This window comes from Labeo rohita, chromosome 14 (genome assembly GCF_022985175.1).
Source record: "Labeo rohita strain BAU-BD-2019 chromosome 14, IGBB_LRoh.1.0, whole genome shotgun sequence".
Taxonomy (NCBI): domain Eukaryota; kingdom Metazoa; phylum Chordata; class Actinopteri; order Cypriniformes; family Cyprinidae; genus Labeo; species Labeo rohita.
The window spans coordinates 32,080,993-32,100,368 of NC_066882.1; the positions used below are offsets into that span (position 1 = coordinate 32,080,993).

A 19,376-nucleotide genomic window follows, 5' to 3' on the forward strand; every position below is an offset into this window, starting at 1 on the left:
GACTCGCTAACATTAGACAGTTCTCATTTATATACAGTTTAGTACTGATGATCGCATTATTTTTCATATGCATATGCATACATACGAGATTGCACGTTTCTGCGTCTTCCTGGTCTGTGTTTTTGATCAGCACATTCTAGACTCATTGAGGAGATACCCCCTAGCGTGTAAGAGTGCAAACACAGAAACCCAGAAAATTTCGTGTTTGGAGGGGAAAAAGTTAATCGCTGAAAATATTAACCAGATTATTATCCTGATCCACTCCGTCAAGGTGCAAATCTCTCATTCAAACACACCTTACCAGAAACATGGCATGTTGCAATCTGTGACGACACAGGTGAGAGCCAATGAGCGTTCAGTTTTCCTGCCGTAAAACCTGTCGTAAAGTTTCTTAAAAGCGAAAACTTTTGAATTTGTAATGAGCGCATTAGCACGGGTTTTGATGCTTATGGTCGCTGGTCGGGATGGAGATGAAGATCGCTGAATAAAGGCTTGAGTTTGGTTCTGTTCCTCACATTCGTATGGATTCTGAAGATTTGGATTACAGTGCACAAATAAAATGTATAATTATGTTGCATTTTTGGTGTATTTATGGTTCTATTGTCAGTCACAGCATGTTGGAGAAAACACCTTTGTGTCCCATGGCAAACAAAGTAAATATTACATGATAGGTAATGGTTAAACGATTGCAGAAATATTATATACTTTAAGGGTTTAGTCTTGTTTTGCATTATGTATTCTTCTAAACAAATTGGCAGCATAAATCACACAGAACAGAACTAAATGTTATTTAAGTAAATGAGTAAACAATTCAATAATGCAATTAAAAATGTAATCAATATGACAACTGAACACAATAATAATAAAAATAATGCTGCAATTTTAATACTCATAAGGATTCATTTGTAAGTCTGTAAAGTTGTTCATACGTAAATAATTATTTTAGGTGTTGTCAGTGTGTCAGTATTGTATGTTTAGATGCTGAAAATGTTTGTAGAACCATGTTTTACGTAATCTACATATGAATTATCATGAGATGAACAAACAGGCTAGGTTATATAGATAGCTAGAGGAGGCGAGGAGTGGTGTGACATGAACGAGACCCACTGCTGTGTTCTGTATCATTGGCCAACAGAGCATTGCAGTTGTCCAGTCTTGAGATGACAAGAGCCTGTGACAAGAACTGTGAATATAGGGTCTGATTTTCCTAATGATCTAAAGAGGAACAGGCCAAGCACTGAACCTTGAGGCACTCCGTTACTTGATGTGATTTAGAAACCATCTCCAGGACACTTTGAACAATCTGCCATGAGGTCACGCTCAAAATAGTACAGTGTACGTCTAGCAATGCCCAGTTCAGGGAGAACAAGTGACACAAAAATCTGGTGACTCACTGCTTCAAAGACAGTTTAATAAGGATCGATGGTTTGGAATTGGTTCTGGCCAGCCACAGTGTTTCAGAGATGGCACCTTTGAACCAGAAAAATAAATGAGCCAGTTCAAAATAAAAAATACTTAGTGCACCTTTAACTTTTCTTATTGAAAATAAGGTAGATGCCTTGAAGAGTTCCTCTCTTAGCTATAGATATATGCTGCAATTGAATTCAGTGTTTGTGTCCAGTTGATCTGCATTTATAGAAAATGGTTTCGTGTTGGATATGGATTAGATGTGATATGACTTCTGCTTAATTCTATACTCTGTATATCTAAAGTACAGTTTTTGGTAATATTCATATAAACTATTGCTCGTAAATCAAAGATTTTACCTTAATCGTTGTTTCACTTGATATGTTTTTACTTCAGGTTTTCCATACAATTAAAGGCTCATGTGTTTCTACATTCTTTCTTTGCCTCTTAGAAGATATTAGTTGTTTATATTTGATTCTCTGCATTGACCTATTGAGTTTTTTTCTTTTCTTAATATCTCATCCAAGGTTCACTGACTGTTTTCTCTCCTCTTTCTCTCCTCTGTCTCTTGCAGACCATGCTTAAAGACGATTCTCTGCTTCTGATACCAAATGTGTTGAAGGTGTTTCTGGAAAATGGACAGATCAAATCCTTTACGTTCGACAGCCGCACCACTGTTAGGGTGAGTGTGATGGGAAAATCTTCCCTGTTACTAGAAACACAACAGGGTGAATTCACTAAGAATTTATTTTGTCAATTTAATAGGGACAATGCATATAAACACACATGTTGTATTACAGCAGCACTGCTAATTTACATCCGCAGTCCTTATGAAGGTAACACAATGACAATATACAAATGCAGAAAGAATATATGAAAATGACAATATGCAATCAAGAATACTCAAAAAAGGGAAAAGGCATTATGCACATATCAAGTTACAGGTGATCACAGATCTGGTTTATTTGGGTCACCGTTTAAGATGGTTCTAAAGAGCGTTAAATGTAGTGCACTCGCCTTATTGTGCATAGAACCAAACTGACATGTCGACGTAATCAGTTATGCCAGATATGTAAATACATTGGTTTGCGTTAAATGCTTGATGCATCACACTGATGGATGAACTCAAATTAATTTACACTGTCAGTTGTGACTTCAGCTGTTCGTTCATAAGCAGTTATTCTGATCTGCTGAATGAATAAAACATTTCAAGACTCACACCTGTAATCAAATGTTACTGCCAGTCCCAAACTGTGACTGTGAACGCAACCATCATAGACATTCCATGTATTCTATTCTGAATCTGATGTGCAAGTAGTATGTTATTCTAATAATGTTCCTTTACTTTCCTTTACACAGTGATGGACCTGATGTCAATGACACTGTTAGTGCCTTGTTCAATTGATTTAAAGGGTGTTTCATTGAGTATAGGTATATAGCACCATCAAAAATGGTCTAACTTGCTTGAAATTTAGTAAATTCTATTTTACAGTGTTTGTTTTTGAAATTTTAAATACATTTATTTAATGTGAAGTATACTACAAATAAGGTCACACTATTTCAAGGTCCAGTTCTCGCCATTAACAAACCATCAGCTATGACTTTTGCCTCAATAAACTCCCAATTTGCTGCTTATTAATAGCTAGTACACTGAAAAACATATTTTGTTGGTTCAACAAGAAATTGTACTTCATGTGGTAACATCTACAATAACTGGTTTTGTAGAAATGAAATAAATTATTTACAATTTCTGATTATAACTGAATTCAACCAACCTGAAAAAAAAAAAAAAAACTAGTTTTATTGAAGCATAACAGTCAGTAGATGTAGCCTGATTTCTCCATTAGGTAAAATTGTCACCATTCTTGATCTTTGTGTGAGTCAAAAAGACATAGCTCAAAACACTTCTTATATAACAAAAAAGAAACATCACAATATCTGTTTGTCATGAGATTAACAGCTCACATTTCCAGACATCAGACTCCTGATATGACCTGTGAGTCTGACTATTACATGATGACAAGGTCAATAAGTAATCAAGAACTGATCAGAGTTTCTCTCAAAACTGATGCAATAAGAAATGTGCCTTTGAAATACACAGCTGCAGCAATCAGAAAAAAATTGACAAGTGTTCAAGAATCAAGAGCCCAGTTAAATCAAATGCTTATCTCCACAACGGTGTCTTCAAAATTGATTATTTTCAATAACACATCAACATCTAAACCTCAGTACTCAATAAGAAGTTAAGTATGAAAGAAATAAAATCAGACTGGATTGTAATAAGTGTGAGAGAGAGATATGTTGGTGATTTTTTAACTATTTTTTACAGTGGTGTTGAAGAGTAGCGCTGTCCATTGTGATTTTCACTTTGCTGCAACTTTAAATACATAATAATTTAAAATCATAATTTCTCATTGAAGCAACATTCACTGATCATCATGGAGCAGGTGTGCATGTTTTGAATGTGTTTGTTCTGAGCATTATTGGATGTTGTATGTTGGGTCAATGTAATGGATTTAAGTTGAAATAACATTCAACTCATTTTATGTTACATAATCTTGATTGAACTATGTTATAACAACAAAATTAGAATTATAGGTAGTATCAGATAGAAATACTTCTTTAAAGCAACAACTGCACAGGTTCACTTTTTACAATGTAAGGTAGTAGTTAAGTTTAGGTATTGGTTAGGATTAAGTATTAATAAACAGCCAATGTGCTAGTAATATGCTAGTAATATTCATGCTAATAAACAACTAGTTAATAGTGAGAATTGGTCCCTATACTAATGTGTTACCGTTACCATATTTACATATGATGTCATCAATAAAAATATACTGCAACTGTACTTTTAGTATACTAAAGTGGTATACTTAAAGTCTGTTCAATTGAAACGACACATTTTGTACTCAATGCACTTTAATTGTGCAGAAGTGCGCTACACTGTAAAAAGTAAACCTGTGCAGTTGTTGGTTTAAGGAGGCATTTCTGTCTGATTCAAATTATTTTTTTTTAAATCATTAAGTCTTGAGCAATAGGTCAGTAAAAATGTTAATAGATTTGAACTATACTATGAGTCTGGAATAAATTTATTTTAAATATATTACTTTTTTGCACATTATTTACTTGGTTAGTTATTTAGTCATTTAGTTAGTTAGGTATTTAATAATAAACACGATTAAGATTAAGTTATGATCCTAAACATGGATGAATGCAGATGTGAGACTAACAAACATCATCTGCATTCATTTGAATACTGACATTTGGACATGCATTAGGTAAGCAATTAATATAAAGTTTCAGTAAGATTGGATCTAGAAATAAGCCTTCTGGGAACTCTGTAAAGCAATCAAAGTGAGGAGGTTTGGTGCCGCTGGTGCAGACACATCACTTTCTATTGGAAAGATGTGATTTCATCCAAAGATGTTTCTTTTGGGAAATTAAATATTTTTTCATTAAGAAAAAAAAAGAACCTTGTGGTCAAACATATCAAATGCCTTCTAAAAATGTTGATTGTCCTGTTTATATTGTCTACTGATTAATAGACCACAATAAAATGAAAACTCCTTCTTCTTTTGCAGCCTTGCCTTTTTTTTTTTTTTTTTCACTATGGTGAATTTTTGTTGGTCTGTAATAAAACTTAAATATTGGGAACAATTCTCACTATTAACTAACTGATTAGCATGCATATTATTAACATATTGGCTGTTTATTAGTACTTATAAAGCACATATTCTGCATGTCCATATTCTACATCCCTAATTCTACTGAATACCTGAACTTCACAACTACATTACTAACTAGTATTAAGCAGCAAATTAGGGGTTTATTGAAACAAAAGTTAATAGGTTTGTTAATAGCAAGAACTGGACCTTAAAATGAAGTGTGATCTAAGATTTTAACCATTTCTGAGCAGTTTCTCACAAGCATCATTCAACCAATGCATTGTGCCCTCTAGTAAGTGACAACCAGTGGCGATTTCTTTAAGACTGCAAGGGAAGCTCAGCTTCCCCTATAATGTCACAAAATTAATAGTCAAATTATGTACTATTGTACTAACATTTTATTGACTAAAAATGCGTTAGAAAACGTTCATCTCAAAGACGAGTTCGTTCAGAATCAGTTAGATATAGCAGGTCGGCTGACTTGACTTTCTTCTCATACATTCCCGTAGCGTCACAGTGCATTTCCCCGTTGAAGCCCAGCGTCCATTGACTTCAATGCGGCTGCTTTGAACGTTTTTTTTCAGTGCTTTGAAACTAGACGGTCATTGGATAAACGCTGCGATTATGTCCCGCCCACGGACGCTCAGCGTCTCTGGGGGTGAATGAGGAGCAAATGAGGAGTGGGCTGGCCTGGACTCCGAGCTTCTGCGTGATGATTGGAGGGTCTGTCGAAAGATTGCATCTCCTTTTGACTGACAGCGATTTTGTACTATAAGGAATCGCTGGAGCTATTCGCGCTCAGTCCCATCGCGGATTTCTCAAGTTCAGTCGAAATAAAAACTGCTGCAACCTATTTCTTTATATTTGCTTGGCGAAATTGCTTGATTTTCATCATACATTTCACACAATTATACACCACATTCCTTGTTTCACTTTTACAGAGTTTAATATTTTTTTTAGATCGTTCATTCATTCATTCATGTTAATATTTAATGTAGTAATCAATATATATATATAGATTACTACATTAAATATTAACATGGAGGATGACTATAAATTAATATAAATATAAATATATATATATATATATATTTATATATATATATATATAAATAGTAATCTTGAAAAATTTTAACATAACATAATGAAACCTTATATTTCTATTAAAATACTTTATAAATAAATAAATAAATAAATAAATCTCCATAATAACCTTATTTAAATTGCAAAATATTTATACTATATAGTAGCATCTGACTAAAAGAAAAAATGCATCATATTTTGCATAATAAAACTAAAGCTTTTTTTTTACGATTGTTTGCATTGTGACTTACTTATGACAATAAGGCACATTCTTGTGAATAAATAAATAGACAATTTTATGATGTAGGCCGAAAATGAGCTTCCCCTATTTGACAGACCAGTAGCCGCCACTGGTGACAACCTTTACTTTATTCACTTATTATTGAGTAATGAGACTTCAGTTCAACCAGTCTCTTTCAGAGGTGTGTCAGTGTTTTACTGTTGACTTTTTGGAACTGTATTATAACAGGATATAGTTTTAAATGAATTTTACAAATGTTGTTTTGTAAATATTCTTCAAAAAGATTCTTGCCAATCAATTCATGGATAATAAATCTAGTTCTAGTTCTTACTACGCCCTCACTCACATGTTACCTAGTTAACTCTGCAGAAAGTGATCTGGACCATTATTGTAAAGAAAAAAAGACAATTACTCACATCTCAGGCATGTTAATGTTGTAATTAACTGGTAATTCTTTATAATTGCTCACAGTTAAGTAGTCCTTAATGATGTTGATCTCATTCTGTAATTATTGATTACCTAAAATCATCAGTTCTTACTGATCTAGTTTCAATATTAACAAATAGCAGTAGCTGAAGTGTTATTGTAGTACTATTCATTTGACCCGTATCATTCCTGCAGTTACTGCAGTTACAGAGCTTTATTCTCAAGTATTACCGAATATAGTAATGAGGCTTAGAAAAGTCATTAGCCAACACTAGATTTTTCTTTCTGAAAGCAATAGAGGTAAAAGGCTAAGCACTTTCTTTTGTGCGGCTAATCTTACATATGTCAGAATAAAACATGAATTCCAAGAGCTATGATCAACTGAAAGAAATTTAATTTTTTTTTTTTTTTTTTCAATTATATTGCTTTTTGTGTGTGTGAATGTGTAGGTGTAGTTGAGATTTGATGTGTAGTTAGCTTTTACCTCTCCTACATTTGTGGTTTCACACCATAGCTGGCATTTTTCACAATCTCTCTTGAGCTGATATCTTCAGCGTTTGGTCAGTATCACCAAACAGATTATCTCAATCCTGGTGACAGAACACAACACAGTAATCCGGCTATCTCCCATAGCTGGAGTTACTGTCATCAAACACAAAGTATACAGCACATCACAGCAGCCCGTGCTCCACACAAGCAGTGTTTGAGCACAGTATTTGCTTTGGTCACATGGAAACTTCATTAAATATTTGGCGTCTGTTTCTGCAGCAAAGCTACTAGTCGGTAAAAAGCCTCATTTGTCTCCAGAGCAGGGTCCAGTGACTAAGAGTGTTGAATTCAGTGCTCCATCACTGATGGAAATGTCAAGCCTGTCTTTTAATTCACACTCCGCCAAAACTGTTGCTTTTTACTTCATTTACTTTGCACTTTAATATCTGAGATACTGTAATAGAGCAGAATTCATGCTTTAAGGAGCTAAAAACACCAACCATGGTATGAGTTACTCCAGAATGTTAGAACTTGTTCTCCTTTTCCCATTCACCACAGGATGTGATATCATCGCTGCAGGATCGCCTCTCTCTACGCTACATCGAGCATTTTGCTTTGGTGCTGGAGTCCGGTGGACTGGCCCAGAATCAGAGGCTGCATCTGCTCCAAGAAAACCAGCCACTGTCTCATGTGAGTAAATGCCACCCAAAAACCACCGACGGATGCTTTACATTCACTCGACAGTTCAAAAGCTTTAAAAGCAGCCTTCAGCGTGGACCACAGCTTCGTATGGCGAGTTGAAAACCTTCAGGGGTTTCATACAAAAAGTAGAAGTACCGTATATAAGTATTTTATTATAGTAATGTTATTAGCATTTTAATTTGATTTAGTCATATTTATGTCTGTTCTGTTAATGTTTTCCAGCATGATTTGCAAATATTCCAAAAAGCATCTTGTGCTCCAATGGAAGCAAGAGCATCTGACCATCTGGACAAGACGGTTCAAATGCTCAGTCACTAATTCAGTTATTTTATTAGTGGCAGAAAGTTTAATTTAATTATTCCAAATCCTAAAACGTTCAGTTTAAACCACATTTTGAATCATAGATTTTCTATTCAGTGTGGTCTCAGACTCATGGACGCCATTGTATATGAATATACAGTAATAGAACTGCGGCTGTTCTTTGAATAAGAACCTGAATTACAGGATAATTAATTAAATTTGGTACGGTTGCTGGCAGCACATCACCTCTCTACCATAAGGAATGCAACGAGACCATTTACTACTGGAATGTCTGTTATTCTGTATTTTCAGGTAGTTCACAGGACCTACTTCCAGGGAATGAAGTGTCTTTTCCGTATTTGCTTCTTCCCAAAAGACCCTGCTGACTTATTGAGAAGAGACCCTGCTGCATTTGAGTACCTCTACATACAGGTGGATTTAGCCATGAGTACTCACATATTAAGAAACAAATACTCCCATGAGTGGTCTGATATTAATATATAGCCTCTTGATGCGTCACTTGTTCTAAATTCCCACAGAGCCGCAATGACGTCATTAAAGAGCGGTTTGGGGTGGACTGGAAGTCTGATGTCACGCTTAGGTTGGCAGCCCTTCACATCTACATCACTGTGTCAATTGCGAGACCCAATCAGAAGATTTCTCTAAAGCATGTCGAGTAAGTCTTTAAAACAGTCACGACTGCCTAAAAAGAGAAAATTTCATGCATTTATAGTAAACCTTGATTCCTACCTTGAAGGCCTGTTTACACTAAGATGGATATATGAAAATTCAGTGCACTACACATTTTAATTGGAACAAATGGAAGTTAATGTGTGTGTGTCAAAAATGCAAAGTTGGCCAGTGTTGTTTTAAACAATGATATTTTCGAGCTGTTTGCGTGAACAGGCATTTAGCCTAACCTTTTCCAAAGAAGCATGCATTAGATTTTGGATGAGCACCCTAAGCAGCATATAGTTGTATACAAGTGGCAGGTGACACTCGTGAAACCTTCAAAGAGCACTATAAAGTCTGGTAGCTGGGTGCATGCTTTGAAGACTAAACCCGCATCATTAAAACCCTTTAGGAAAGAATGGGGTTTGGAACCTTTCCTTCCTTTGACTCTGTTGCCAACCATCAAGGAGAAAAACGTCTGCAAGACTCTCTCACAGCTTTTGAAGACATACCAGCATCCTCCACCAGCTGGTAATAAGGTACAGTATATGTGGCTTCTAAGAATATTTGAGATGAATATAAACAAAAAATATATAATTGAAAATAGGGCCCAATGAAAGAATTTTCCATATTTTTTTACAAGTGCTTTACCTGTATTTAGAATTTTATACAGCACTTCATTATGTTTTAGTTAACTGAAGTGTCTGTAGAATTAATGGAAAATGTCCTGGCAGAAAATTACCCAGTATCTTAAATGGAGGTCTTTCTCGTCTGAATCAAGAAACATGCAACAAAAAACCTTTTATCTCTTTAGTCTAATGCATAATGTTTTTTGTGATTGTGTACTCATGTTATGCCCTAAGAGCATAGTTGATATGTGTAATGTTAAAATTGATATATGCAAAACAGAGTGCAATTAATTTCTCCACACTGATCACTGATATACATAGCAGAGCTTAAAGCAGAAAAACATTGCCCTCTGCTGGCCAGAATATCACCGTCCATGCACTTGCACAACAGTCTTTTCTTCTCTTTATCCGTGTTTCTATGCAGGTTTCTCCTCTTCAAGGAAAACTACAGTACATGCGTGTCTTGAATGACCTTCCCCCATTCGGAGGCTTCTTGTTTCACACAGTTGGCTTGGTAACATGAATCTGAGATAGCTCCTCAAACAATAATCAATACATTTTTTGCAATGATTTCATGGTTTTACAAAAATGTTGCAAGACTTGCAAGCCTAAAAAATATAATTTGCCTGTTCTCTTATTCAACTTCTCTTTTTTTTTATCTATTACAAGGATGAGAAGCAGTCAGCCACTACGTTGTTGGTTGGGCCGAGACACGGTATCAGTCATGTGATCGATCTGAAGAACAACCTAACAACTGTCTTAGCAGAGTTCAGCCGTGTAGCCAAGGTCCAGCTCTTCAGAGAGCATCATGGAGTAGCCCGGGTCGAGGTTGTTATTCTGGAGGCAAAGGTGCGTAAATAAGCTCTGAAACAAAATCTGAAACAGTGCTGCATTATATAGCATTCTTAAGTGAAGTACTATACTAATACATGTTTCCATATTTATTATCGTAGCCCCTGGTCTTATTAATGGAGTGGCCAGATGCATCAAACTTTGCCTGTTTAATATCTGGCTATTACAAGCTATTTGTGGACCCTAAAAGGACAATCTACTGCAGGGTACCTGGTCAGCCTTATATGATCAAGGCAGGTATGTTAGAAATCTTATTGTTATTGTTGCAATTTCATTAAATTACAACAAAGTCATTCCATGTAATTTTCTGAGAGTGCATTTGCTTTGCTTTTCATCTTTCACTGACTAGCTGAACTCAAAGATGTTGTGTTGCATATGCATTTTTAAGACATTTCAAAATAAAACGAATGCAGTAATGGTGAAAAAACGTCCATGGTGACATCTAAAATATAAAACTAAATAGTTAAATTATAAAAAAATCACTCATGAAATGAGTCAGGTTGCTTTCAAAAGGAATCTCTGAAGATAAATTATAAGGATTTATCATGGCAATCATTCATAATTCCAGCTTGATCCCTCCATCTTCTTGAACTCTCCATCCTCATCTTGAGTCAGTTTATGCAAGCGTAACTGAAATGCTGATCAAGATAAATTCATATTTCCGGAAGTTGACTATATTTTGCATCATCCATGTATTGGATGTTCGAATCTCCTGTGGTCTGCCAAAGAGAAAGATCACAGCATGCCATCACATCCCACAAGGCTCTTTTCCATCTCTGAGAACTCTATTCAGCAGACTCACCTTTGTCATCTGGACTCATTCCCATCCATCATGTTTTCTACTCGTTCAACCACTCAGACAGTTCTGTCATTTAGATTCCAGAAGCACCCATGCCCAATTCCGCTCCGGAGCCACTGTGCCAAGTGGGAGTCGGCGAGAAGACAGAGAGGGGTCGTCCAGAGAGGCAACGCAGAAGGCATCAGCATCACCCATATCTCAGCACCTTGGCCTGTGTCACATCCATTTAAAAGAGCAACAACAGCTGCAAGAGCTTCAGATACAAACTGAACAGGAGCTTGACATTAATGAGAACCTTATCTCGCAGGTACAGAGTCGTTCACGCACAAAGTCTGACCCCACTCTAAAGAGCACCGAGTTGGTGGCTGAACAAGACGGTCCCGCCGATGACGGCTCGATCTTCAGGAACAGAGCGAAAACAATGGAGCCTTCACAGAGGTTTTTCTGTGACTCCTGCAAGGCAAAACTCCAAGCTGAAGGTTTGATCTCAGACACGGGGGAGGCGGGAAGGCTCATTCTGCAGCAGTGCACAAATGCATGCGCTTCCCGTGAAGGAGGGGCTGTTGATCTCATTGCCTTACCGCTACCTGGGAATGGGGAAGATGAGGAGATGGATGATGGAGGAGGAAAGTTGCAGCCTCCCCCTCCTGCCATAGCAGCACCACCTCCGGGGTTTCGCGATAACAGCTCTGATGAAGACGACCCGAAAAAGGGTCGGAAAGGAGCCAAAGCCTCTGGTGCTGTGGCAGAGGGTCGAGAGGACGTTCCTGTCACACTTATTGATAATGTGAGCACTAGGACGGTTCAAGACCATGCTCAGGAGTTAGACGATGCATTAGTGTCCACCCTTCAGGCGCTGGAAGCACTAGCTGCATCGGAGGATTACCCGCACCATCACCAGCAGACACCACAGACAGCAGGTGGACATACGTACTATTAAAAGTGCTGGTTCTTTACATGTCTATGAGTAAATTAATCTTTGGAAAATCAAGCAAACTGTAGTCATTAAAAACTGGTTGTTCGTACACTTGATTATCTTCAAATTTTAGAAGCCTAGTATATCAAGTTCCCAAAACAAGTGCAGTGTTACCCACTTCTTACCAACAAACAGGATCTGTAGATTAACATTTGAGGAATTTTTAGAATTCTTCAATTTTTGACTTTTAATTCTCATTTAGAACATGCATTTTGTCCTCATAATTTTGCTTACCTGAAGTGACCTCATGAGATTTCTTACGAGCACGGTTGTGTTTTCTTTCTGTTCCCCTACAGGGTTGATTGTGCTTGCTGCCATAACCCCTGAATCATCCCTAGACTCTGGACATGAGACAAATTCATCAGAGCTGACTGATGTGTCCGAGATGGTGTCTGCCATGAAGCAGCATCAGAACCAGGCCTATCTGCTTGCCCACCACATCAATAAAGAGCGACTTTTCAGTCGGCGAGATTTCCCCTTGACAATCCCTGGCTGTACCACGCAAGCAATTGGTGGGGGGGCTTTTTCAGTGAGTCAGATCCGTGGCGGGTGTCCACCAAAGCCTGTGATCTTAAGTAAGACTGTGCCCTTGAAAGTATGCCCTAATCAAGGAATTAGTCCCTCTGACAACTCTGTGGAGCAGGGGAAGAGCCATGAAACAAAAAGTGAGAAGGATATAGAAAAAACAGAAAAAGGCCCTGTCAAAGAGTGCTTGGAAAAGTCTGAATTGCAGACATCTGAGGAAATTAAAACATCAGAACAAGAGACTGCTCCCAAAGTCAACACGGATCAGTTGCCTCAAGCTAATGAAGAAAAAACGGGCTCCATTACCTCAGAAGGTGTCCAGGAAAAAGATTCTGGTACAGTCGTCCTAGAAACTACCAGTATAGCCTTACCTGTTCTCTTGCCTGTGGATAGAACTGCATCTGCTAAGATTTGTCCGACAAATATGTGCCAAGATGCCGAGAATGCCTCAAGTGAGACCACTAAGCCTTCAAGTTCAAAGGGCCTTCTGCCAGCTGCTGACTTGTTCTGCACCTGTCCGGTACGACCAGAGCCTGGCCCACAGGTGCGTCTGAAAGATCCACAAGCCCAAAAAGTGGTGGTGTTTCACTCATCATCACCCACAGATGACGAGCGTCTCCGTGCCAAAGGACTTCAATTAGCTAACAACAAAGAGAGCACAGCGAAAACACCTGATGCAAGCTTGGCTAAGCCTAGCACCCTGCCTCCTACCAAGTACTCACCGGTTTTGCCTGTTAAAGTAGAACGGAAAGAGACGCCAGAGGCAAAGGCAGAGAACTCCCAGATTAAAGCCCCTGTGGAACCACAGAAACCTGCTAAAGGTTTGCCTGTTCTGGTAGACCCAGCAATTGTCCTAAGTTGTGCGGAAAAGGGTGCAACTATCCCAGGAGCCGAGTATAAGAAACAGGCAAATAACAAAGCCAAATCCCAGCGAAGTACTCCCTTCCTGAGTTTTCGGAACTTAATTTCAGCCACTTTCCCAGCACGTTTGCGCAGAGAGACGGATGAGCGTCGTGCTCAACTTCAAAAGGTCAGGCAGTATGAGCTGGAGTTCCTGGAGGAGCTTCTAAAACCTAAAACATCACAAGGAGAGTTCATACCACAGGGATCCTCTCCTGTTCCCTCATTTACCCCATGTGCCTGCCAGCTGCGCACAAGTCCTGTGCAGAAAGTTCCCGGGATCTCACGAGAACAGCGACGCAGCTGCGATTGCAAGAGAATGTGCCGCGGAATGCGTCTCCCGGATACAGCTGTTGGTTCTGCAGCAGACCAGAGAGGAAGAGAGAGGGCGGTTTCCAAAACACCCCCAGCAATTCCAAAGTCTCCACATGCTCAAGGAGAATTACGGAAACCTCAGACTCTGGAAATCAAAACCACTCGAATCCGCTCCACAAGCCTAGAGTCAAGGGAACCCAGAGATACACCCACGTCGTGTTTGCCCACGTGCGCTACCCGTTCAGAATGCATGGGTGCGCCGCAGTACAAAAAGCTGCAAAGGAGATATAGCATAGGGGAGATTGACAATAATGACAGCACCCCCCTGTATGCCGAGGTTAAAACAACAAAAGCAAAGAGCCTTGAGAAAGAAATGGAGAGAGTCAGGGCCACTGGACTTAGACTTCCAACTCCAGTGGAGCCTGTACATACTAAAGACGGGGATGCAAAGAAAAAGGGAATATTTTTTATTCAGGGAGAGGAGCTTCTTCAGGAAAGTCGTGAGGGTACCGCCGAGGTTCTAGGCTTGCCAAGTGAGGATACGGAGGACAGAGAAAAGTGCTGCTCCTTCTGCTTTTGTTATCGCAAATGTGAAGCTGCTGATGAGAGCAGTGAAAAAGATGAACTGTCTTATTCCATCCCTCTGCAGGTTTTGCCTGGAATGCACTTAGACTCAAGGGCAATGCCAGTCGTCAGCAAAACACTTCAGGTACTCGATGCAGAGGATTGCAGTGGGGAGGAGGAGGAGGAGGAAGAAGAGCCACAAACACAGAGGATTGATCTGCGGGCCTGCGGGAACCTGGAAACTAGCTTGGCAAGGGTACAGTCCTTGCAGGGCAAAACATTCTCGCTGCCTGACGGATTCCTAAACGCACAACTTGATGCCAATGAGCTGCTCTCAATTTTACGGCAGTGTGCCAACAGTCCCCAAATTGAGGGAGAACCTCGCATCCCTCCTGCAAAACTGGCAGAGTACAAGCAAGAACTTGCAGTCCGTTTTAAAGAGTTCAGGGCGTCATGCAGGCGAGTGGCAAGTGTTGAGAAAAGTCCCTCACGAATGCTAAGCGCTGTCACAGCTAGCTTCCAGGTGCTGTGCAACCTTACTCAAACATTCATTCGGCTGGTCAGGGGTGTACGATCTGAAACTCAGAAACTACAGCTTTTACGTAAGGTAGAGGAGGTAGCTGTCAACTACACCCTTCTTCTTCGTGCTGCTGAAGAGGCAATGGGACATTCTAGTAGCCTCCCCAACAAGAGCGCAAGTCCTCAACTGCACACATCCACCAACATGGGCTCTCTTAATCGCTCCATCAAAACCTTGCCCAGCAAGTAATGACTCATTCACACATGAGATTGTGGGGCAGGCCGGAAAGACAGCTGCTCAACACTCTGGCAGGAATCTCTTCGGATCATTCATCGGTTTACATTTTTACTCCCCTTTCTGTTCGCCGCCGGCTAAATTCCATAACCGCATAACTATCTACTGTTATATGTTTATGAAGGCGGTGCCAACTTGTACCCACAAAGGATCTTTTACATTATATGTGCACAGAAAAGTAAAAAAAAAAATAATACAGCTAATTCTGTGCATTATAGATGAACAACAGGGCTGTTCACTTTCATGTTCTTAGAGAAAGGGTACTGTGAAATGGACTTAGTTTTTGTATATTTAGTTGTTCCTATATTTAAATAACAAAGTGACTGTCTAGGGAAGGGCTGGTGGGGTTATTTTGTGTCCTAAAAATGGTTTATATAATATATTATGGAAAAACTATATTATCATTATTACAATTACTGTAGAGACATTATAGGTACATAATCTATAACACATGCCCTGTGGGTGGCAAAATATATATATCACAGAGAATTAAGTGGTAAGAGATTTTGTAAATTAGGTAGAGAGAGAATTGGTTATTTGGTAATGTGCTTGTTTTTCAATTTTGTTTGTTGTGACATGAAATACTCCCTTTTCACAATATCGCATTCACAATGTCTGGATTTGTATCTCTGTAAGCGTCTGAATTGACACTTTTTTAATGAATATTTATGAACACAAGAGCCCACTAACAAGATAGTGGAAGGAAACACCTGCCCAGGGCAGAAAATGTAGCAGATTTAAATTCACCGGAATATTAATTGAGGATACAAGGATACAATGGTTGAGCCGAGACCAAGATGAAAAAAAGGCGCTCCTGTTTGCTAACGCACAGAAAAAAAGAAAGAAAAAAATCCTCTCTCGCTCTCACGCCCACATGCTCATCCAGATCCATACCTCATACATGTAGTGGCAAACAGTGGCATCATTTTTTTTTTTTTTTTGTATTGGAGGAGTGGGCTGTGCTCATGATATCTGCATAATTTAGTGCAATCACTAAGCTACTGCTTGTGTATATAAAACAAAACCATTTTGTTTCCACGTATAGCCTATATAAGTACACACATAACCAATGTTTCACAATATTTTTTTTTTTAATATTGCATTGTTTTTCTTCTATCCCATTATTTGAAATGTCCTCTATGTAGAAAACTTTATTTTTGGATTTTCATGTGATGTCATCCATTGTGCTATCTTGAGAACATAACCCCGTCCCCGTCCACACACACAGAATAGTTTTATATGTATTTTAATAAAACCAACTGCTGTCTTATGTCTGAAAACTTTTCTGTCTCCTCTTCCAATCTAGGATATAAATGGTCTTATAATCCACATAAGGCTTTACTACTGTGACATTTAAACAATTATCATCTCACTGTTTTGGTGTCTTGCATGTTATCCCTACTTTAAAATAGAATTGGATAAAGTGGGCTCTGTCAAGCCAGCAACTGAAAGACTGTTTAATGCTGGATTTGGATAATAACCTATATCATTAAAAGGTCAATTAGAGTACAGATACAATCTAGTGTTTTACAATATTTCAGTATAAAGTCTAATTATTCTATGCTCAACAAAAAACTATTGTAAAGAACATGAGATATTTGTGAAGCAGCTTCAAATCATTTTGACAATAACTAACATTGCGAATATTTATCAAAATAACTTTTTTTTTTTTTTAAATAGAAATCACATGTATCTTATGATTTATAGTAGTATGTACCAGAGACAAATAGTAACTATATTTTAGAGTATAATAATATAGCATGAAACATGTTTATTTTTATAAAATACATAATAAACAATATCCTCATGTTTATACTTTTTTTCAGACATACTTTCTGTCAAAGACTAGTTGCATTGCCAAAATGAGATTTGTCACTGTGCTTCATTTTTGTTGTATGTGTTCATATTTATTTCTTTGCGTTCTTGTCAGTGTTTTGCTTCACTGTGGTCTTTTTGTGTGTAAGGTCATGTTTTAAAGCAATAAAGAATATTAAAAGTAACAAGTTCAGCTTAGTTTTGCATATGAGATCAACTGAATCAACTGATCGAATTCATAATGAGTGCTCTGAAAAACAAAACAAAACACTATATAATTCATACACCCTTACTGTAAACACTTAAATGAAAGTATACAGTAACAAAGCACTTTTAAATCATTTGCAAACTATTATAGTTATTTCATAAGTTTAGAATTACATTTACATTGCTAATGTATTAATAAGCTAAATGCAAATAGTGAGTTCTTGTTTAATTAGCTGATATTAAAAGAGTTGGATCATGTTATTGTTTGTTAACCAACCACTTGTTAACCATACATAACTAAAGTACAGTATTTTAAACCAGTAGTAGAGTTGTTAATGGTTATTAGGAGTAAAATAGTTTTCACTTGAGATCATGAAATATACTTCATTACCATTAATAGTAAGTTTTCCTCAGTGCTTACAAACATTAAACATACAGGTGCATCTCGATAAATTAGAATGTCGCGGAAAAGTTCATTTATTTCAGTAATTCAACTCAAATTGTGAAACTCGTGTATTAAATGAATTCAGTGCACACAGACTGAAGTAGTTTAAGTCTTTGGTTCTTTTAATTGTGATGATTTTGGCTCACATTTAACAAAAACCAACCAATGCACAAATAAAAAAAATAAAAATAACAATTAAAAAAAAAAAAAAAAAACATTTTTAGTGAATTGTTGGCCTTCTGGAAAGTATGTTCATTTACTGTGTATGTACTCAATACTTTGTAGGGGCTCTGTTTGCTGTAATTATTGCCTCAATTTGATGTGGCATGGAGGTGATCAGTCTGTGGCACTGCTGAGGTGATATGGAAGCCCAGGTTTCTTTGACGGTGGCCTTCAGCTCATCTGCATTTTTTGGTCTCTTGTTTCTCATTTTCCTCTTGACAATACCCCATAGATTTTCTATGGGGTTCAGGTCTGGTGAGTTTGCTGACCAGTCAAGCACACCAACAACATGGTCATTTAAACAACTTTTGGTGCTTTTGGCAGTGTGGGCAGGTGCCAAATCCTGCTGGAAAATGAAATCAGCATCTTTAAAAAGCTGGTCAGCAGAAGGAAGTATGAAGTGCTCTAAAATTTCTTGGTAAACGGGTGCAGTGACTTTAGTTTTCAAAAAACACAGTGGACCAACACCAGCAGATGACACTGCACCCCAAATCATCACAGACTGTGGAAACTTAACACTGGACTTCAAGCAACTTGGGCTATGAGCTTCTCCACGCTTCCTCCAGACTCTAGGACCTTGGTTTCCAAATGAAATACAAAACTTGCTGAAAAGAGGACTTTGGTCCATTTCTTCTCCTTAGCCCAGGTAAGACGCCTCTGACGTCGTCTGTGGTTCAGAAGTGGCTTAACAAGAGAAATACGACAACTGTAGCCAAATTCCTTGACACGTCTGTGTGTGGTGGCTCTTGATGGCTTGACCCCAGCCTCAGTCCATTCCTTGTGAATTTCACCCAAATTCTTGAATCGATTTTGCTTGACAAGCCTCTGAAGGCTGCGGTTCTCTCGGTTGGTTGTGCATCTTTTTCTTCCACACTTTTTCCTTCCACTCAACATTCTGTTAACATGCTTGGATGCAGCACTCTGTAAACAGCCAGCTTCTTTGGCAATGAATGTTTGTGGCTAACCCTCCTTGTGAAGGGTGTGAATGATTGTCTTCTGGACAACTGTCAGATCAGCAGTCTTCCCCATGATTGTGTAGCCTAGTGAACCAAACTGAGAGACCATTTTGAAGGCTCAGGAAACCTTTGCAAGTGTTTTGAGTTGATTAGCTGATTGGCATGTCACCATATTCTAATTTGTTGAGATGGTGAATTGTGGGTTTTTGTTAAATGTGAGCCAACATCATCACAATTAAAAGAACCAAAGACTTAAACAAACTTCAGTCTGTGTGCATTGAACTTATTTAATACACGAGTTTCATAATTTGAGTAGAATTACTGAAATAAATGAACTTTTCCACGACATTCTAATTTATTGAGATGCACCTG

General features: G+C 38.1%; 1 protein-coding gene across 3 annotated transcripts in view; it reads left to right on the plus strand.

Moving 5' to 3' along the window:
- Positions 1–16,614, plus strand: part of frmpd3 (FERM and PDZ domain containing 3) — a 157,299-nt gene extending 140,685 nt beyond the window's left edge. For 2 of the 3 annotated variants that reach the window (XM_051128156.1, XM_051128157.1), the window contains 10 exons: positions 1,982–2,089; positions 7,870–8,001; positions 8,626–8,745; positions 8,853–8,989; positions 9,398–9,524; positions 10,039–10,128; positions 10,284–10,463; positions 10,568–10,703; positions 11,343–12,185; positions 12,538–16,614. In XM_051128156.1, the coding sequence (XP_050984113.1) occupies positions 1,982–2,089; positions 7,870–8,001; positions 8,626–8,745; positions 8,853–8,989; positions 9,398–9,524; positions 10,039–10,128; positions 10,284–10,463; positions 10,568–10,703; positions 11,343–12,185; positions 12,538–15,314 (4,650 nt within the window). In that variant the 3' untranslated portion in view covers positions 15,315–16,614. The remainder of the gene's footprint in view (positions 1–1,981; positions 2,090–7,869; positions 8,002–8,625; positions 8,746–8,852; positions 8,990–9,397; positions 9,525–10,038; positions 10,129–10,283; positions 10,464–10,567; positions 10,704–11,342; positions 12,186–12,537) is intronic. The other variant, XR_007829103.1, reaches the window with a different exon arrangement.
- The last annotated feature ends 2,762 nt before the right edge of the window (positions 16,615–19,376 follow it).